We start from the raw sequence: 5,071 nt of genomic DNA, 5'->3' as shown, positions 1-5,071 counted from the left end.
TTTCTCCAAAGCGCCAGACTGCTCTTCTTCTGAATAAATGAAAACTATGTAACACAGTTGTTTACACTTAAATTAACAATATTTAACCAAAGACAAACAGGAGCAAGACTAGAGAGATATTTATGATTTATATTTTTATTTTCTGTGACTGTATACGACCCGCAGGAGACACGACATTAACAGTAGTCGTCATTTCATTTCTTGGCTTTAGCAGGTCTGACGCTGCTAAAAATGACAGATTTTCTTTTCTGGATCTTTGAGAGCAGGACTTCAATCTCCAAACTTGTAAAGTTCTTCTTCTTTACTTTGCAATGTCATTTATGAATGGACACTTCCTGGTATGTGGGGCAGGAAATATATCCTTATATGGTGTTTTTAGGGTGGTAATTATGCTAATCACCTCTCCCCGTGCATGAGCAGCTGATACACATTCATCATGTTTATGCAGGTCATTTACACACTTTTCCTGAAGATAGAAGAGTTTGTTGAATCTGACAATGTTCGTAGGAATCCTTCATACGAACAAAAGCAAGAGAAATTTAGGGTAAGAATACGAACATGTTCTTGCATGAGGCCCAATGTCTCTGACAGGAGATATGTGATGTCACCTTAATTTCGGTTTGTAATATCGATTAATATCGGAATTGGAAATTAAGTGTTGAACAATATCGGCAAAAAGTCAATATCGAGCAACTCTAGTAAAAATATGAAGTTATTTAAAGAAATAAGAGCAACTAACAATAAATTATATTGACCTGAATGAATAGAAGTACAACACTTAGTGAGCCTGCTTTAGCATTTTAAAATATTTTTCAATGATTATTAATGCTTTTTAAAGTGTTCACAAACTAATGCATAGACTGTTTATAAAGCATTAAAAATCCATTAGGTAGTGGTACCAATTGGATTTTGGAGACCAAAGAGGATTTTGGATGAAACTTTGAACAGATTTTTGCGCTGTAACAAAGTACCAGTAGATGGTGGCAAAATATGTCAGCAAATCTATTCAGGCAGGACAAAAAGGCAAATCAGCAGTGAAAGCATGATTAGCATTCATACCATCACTGTTATCTGTGCAACAGTCTAACGATCTGTATTATGACAAACCACCCTGCCTATCAAAAGTTTCATTGCAAAAAATAAAGATTTATAATATCACAGAATTTATCATCATCATGATTTAATCTACTCTCATTCAGTCATCGTCTGTGTTGCATTCTTTTCAATACAGAGTGACAACACAAAAGTTATTTGGCATTCAGAGTAGCAGTATTGTAATTAGCTGTCTGGACGAGCAAACAAAAACGAAACAAGAAACTAATTGAGCACTAAAAAGGCAGGCTGGAAGAAGAAATTACAATGTCATAGCTGACAACATATTGTTATTCATCAAACTGTTGCAAGAGACAACATGAAGACATGATCGTTTATCTCCCGCAAACTTTTGTATAAAAAAAAATCTCAGAATTTGCACTGAACTTACAAATGAATAATTTATCAAACCTACGTCTCCTTTTGCTTCCGACAGAACCTGGTGAATTCTCTGCTCCTGGCAGTCTCCTAGATTCACATAAAGAAAATACAAACAAGTCAGATCCAATTTTAGACACACACAGTGGGTGTTTCTGGTATTTCACAAACACTTGGTCGAGTCAGCGGGGTGTATAGATGACAGCCACTCACGCTTTGCCGCCTTCCACATCGCCGTCACCCTCCTGCGAAGCCTGATCTACAGGCTGCTCATCTGCAGGGCTCTTCAGGGCAACGCTGTCGAGCAGATTCACCACCAGCTGGTTCAGGTTGTCGGGGTTGGCCAGCCAGTTCACCAACTGCCTCAACCCTGAGAAAACAGACGCCACAGTCAACCTACAAACTTTACTTCTTCTTAAACCAAAAGGCTTCGGAAAACATTGTTTTATGTCTTTGACCATGTGTATGTGTTTCTCTGTTAGCAAAATATCTAATGAACCACAGGTTGAATTAAAAACAACAACCCAGAGTAATAACTGGATATAAATCTACATCTAATTATCTTTGGAAGTTAACTCAATTCAATTAAAAATGGCCACAACAGCTCACTGACCAGAGCTAAAACTGACTGATGTGAAAGCAGTTGAGAGAGAGAAAGAAAGAAAATGGCTCAAAAGGTAAGAAAGAAGAAATGAATACGGGTTTTGTTGCAAACCGATTGGTGTACCTACAGAAGTTCTTCTCATTTCTACCCATTTAAGTTTATGGATGTTTTTAGTTTGTGTGCATTCCTGCTGTAGGTGAATCAAAAAAGTTTAATTATAGATGATTACTGTCAACAGGGCAGAACCAAATTTACAGCTGTTGTTAAGCAACATAAAGGCAGTGATTTAGGCTTGTGTTAGCAGGGCAGAGCATAATTGACCAAAGGCAGAGAACCCCGATTCTTGTTTTGAAAACACACTTACTCACCTTGAATATCATGGAACCATCTAAAAAACACCACCTTATCAGGCATTTTGAAAGGCTAATGTATATAAAAGAAAATACCAGGAAGACATCTCGTTTCACAAGTAAGCAAATTTAATCTTATTTAGCTCATTGTGGATTGACCAGAACTAAAGCTAATAATGTAACAGTATAAAACTTCATTAATCTTATAAAGCTGATGTAATCACTATTAATCATTGAACTGGTTAGCAGAGCTTATCTTCTTTAGCATATATTGTTATACAGAATGTAGCATTCTGCTGAATCATGCTACAGTTTACTTTAACACAAATTATTAAATATTACAAGCTGGTTTTGCCTCTGATTTATGTAATATTTACAGTGTAAAATAATATTATATATTTAACTATTTTTAGGTTTCCATTAGACAAACCTAACCTGTTGAGGAGGTGGTTAGCCAACGTCAGTAGAGACAATTTTCATTTTAAATTATCATCGGGTGTTCAAAGAACAATTTCTAAGTGCAAACTGGTAAATATTTATTATTATTATTATTATTATTATTATTGATAAAACAATATTATACATTACTAGTTGAATTCATAATTTTTCAACCAACTAAAAAGTGTAAGTTAGTCATTTGAACAGAGCCGCTGTTTATTTACAAAAACCTATCTGATAAAATTCAAATAGAGTCACTACTATTGTACGTTTCTTTTATATAAATGCAGCAGTTTCCATTTCCTCTGCATAAAAAGTGACTCTTACATATGACCTAGTTAGATTTTAATCTGAAAATGTTACAGAGAAGCATCACATTAACACGTTCAGCTGCTTTCAGGTGAAATGGGGAGTGCGTACACGTTTAAAATGACTTTTATTGTAAAGAAGATTCTTATATAAGCACAAAAACCTTTACTACAAAAAGACTCATGAGATAAAAGTTATCCGTTGCTAAAAAAAAATGAACCCCCTAAGAGAAATTGGAGGATCAGAGCATAAGTGTCTTTTCTTTCGGAGAACCTAAAATTCCTCTCTAAGCTCTACAATGCCACTGACAAAGGATTACAAAGAATTCACACTTCTGAAGGAAGCAGAACAGCTTAGTCCTTATATAACCCAGTGTTACTGTAGAAAGGTGATTTAGTCCCTTCTTACCCTTTAAGGCAATGATCTCATTTAAGACACAATGGTTGATTTCTTGCCCCCAAAACGACTTGGGGCAAAGGTTGCGTATCAATGCATCGGAAAGCTCTCTGAGAACTGCCACTTCCACTGCAGCGGAACTGAACAAAGGCTCTCTGAAACACAAAACAAAAATAACAAAAGAAGTCCAAATGAGCACTAAATATTTATCTAATAAGATCATGGTTTTCATAATTCAGTTCACTTTAAATCACCACATGCTTTATGAAGCAGCTCAAAACATGGTTAATAATTCATAGGAGAAAAAATGAAGTTTATGAAGTTCAGATGTTGTCCTGAGTGCAAAGAGTGACTGCGGCAGCACCAGCATGAATTCTGACTCCTGCTAAAAGGCGGAAAAATCTGTACCTGTCAGACTGCTTTGCATTATGAAAATGCTGGGTTAGAATCCTAATGGAGCCCACCACAGCCTGGCAGATGTCAAAATCTCTGGACCTCTCGATGATGCGGTCGATTACGAAGTCCACCTCCCTGCTGAGCACCCTGTGCAGAGGCTGGTACTCGCGGGGCTCGGGGACGCCGTACCAGGGCTGGACGTGCCGAGCGTAGGCGCACTCGAACACTGAGGAGAACCACAAGAACGTCAGGGAGTCACAATAGTGACTACAAAAATAAATAAATTAGACAACACCCACACTTAAAAGCTTCAAAACAGCTAACCCAAATCCCTAACCAAAAAAAGCTTTTTAAAAAAACAATTAAATAAATCTGAAAATAACTCTAAACTAAGCTCATATGACAGAATTCTCCTCTGAACATGGAGATAAGATAATCAGATTTCCATCAATCTGTGAAGCAGTGAGCATGTCCTAGTTATCTTGAACATGACTTTAGTTAAATACTCCTGCGATGTTTTCTGAGAATAAAAAAAACTCTGCTTAAAAAAGAAATTAGTGTTTGGTAGATCACTTCTTTGTTGTAACAATGCTTCTTGATAATTTTATGCTGTTTGAAAGCCTGTAAGTTTCCCTTTTAAATGGTGCCACATTTGTAAGGAACATGCATTTGTGGGATAAGCAGTAGAGCCGAGAATGTGGGTTGTGCACATGAAAAATTTGCCAAATCTTCTCTGCCATTGCCAAACTGTCTGCTGAACTAACACTACTTCTCACTCAGTGAAGCTCTTTTCAGATTCAAAATATCTTTGAGGAAATGTATTTTCAGGTGCCAAGTAAACTGCATCATAGCGCACGCGCGAAACAAACCACCCCCACGCGTGCGAGTGAAAGAGTGTGAAAGAGTTTTTCTTCTAAGACAGGAGAATGGGTTTCTAAGAGAAATTGCCTTGGAGCAAAGACATTTCAAAAACTTTTGTTCCTCAAAAAATGCATAAACTAACCAATTTTTAGTATTTTTAGTATATTATTAAATATTTTATTTCATATGGTTTAACACTTAACAAAATTATATACTAATAATTTTAACTCTAAATTTTATTATAAAC

The 5,071-nt window shown here is 36.2% G+C and overlaps 1 protein-coding gene across 2 annotated transcripts in view; it reads right to left on the bottom strand.

Moving 5' to 3' along the window:
- Positions 1-5,071, bottom strand: part of si:rp71-46j2.7 (uncharacterized) — a 25,242-nt gene that overhangs the window by 16,181 nt on the left and 3,990 nt on the right. Inside the window, exons 3-6 of one of the 2 annotated variants that reach the window (XM_014005303.1) lie at positions 3,976-4,189; positions 3,580-3,722; positions 1,684-1,840; positions 1,484-1,560 (exon numbers count right to left, since the gene is read on the bottom strand). In XM_014005303.1, coding sequence (XP_013860757.1) covers positions 1,484-1,560; positions 1,684-1,840; positions 3,580-3,722; positions 3,976-4,189 — 591 coding nt within the window. The remainder of the gene's footprint in view (positions 1-1,483; positions 1,561-1,683; positions 1,841-3,579; positions 3,723-3,975; positions 4,190-5,071) is intronic. The other variant, XM_014005312.1, reaches the window with a different exon arrangement.

This window comes from Austrofundulus limnaeus, unplaced genomic scaffold, assembly GCF_001266775.1.
Source record: "Austrofundulus limnaeus strain Quisiro unplaced genomic scaffold, Austrofundulus_limnaeus-1.0 Scaffold1, whole genome shotgun sequence".
Lineage (NCBI taxonomy): Eukaryota > Metazoa > Chordata > Actinopteri > Cyprinodontiformes > Rivulidae > Austrofundulus > Austrofundulus limnaeus.
The sequence above is the reverse complement of the archived record's forward strand: the minus strand, read 5'-3'. Positions and strand labels throughout refer to the sequence as shown.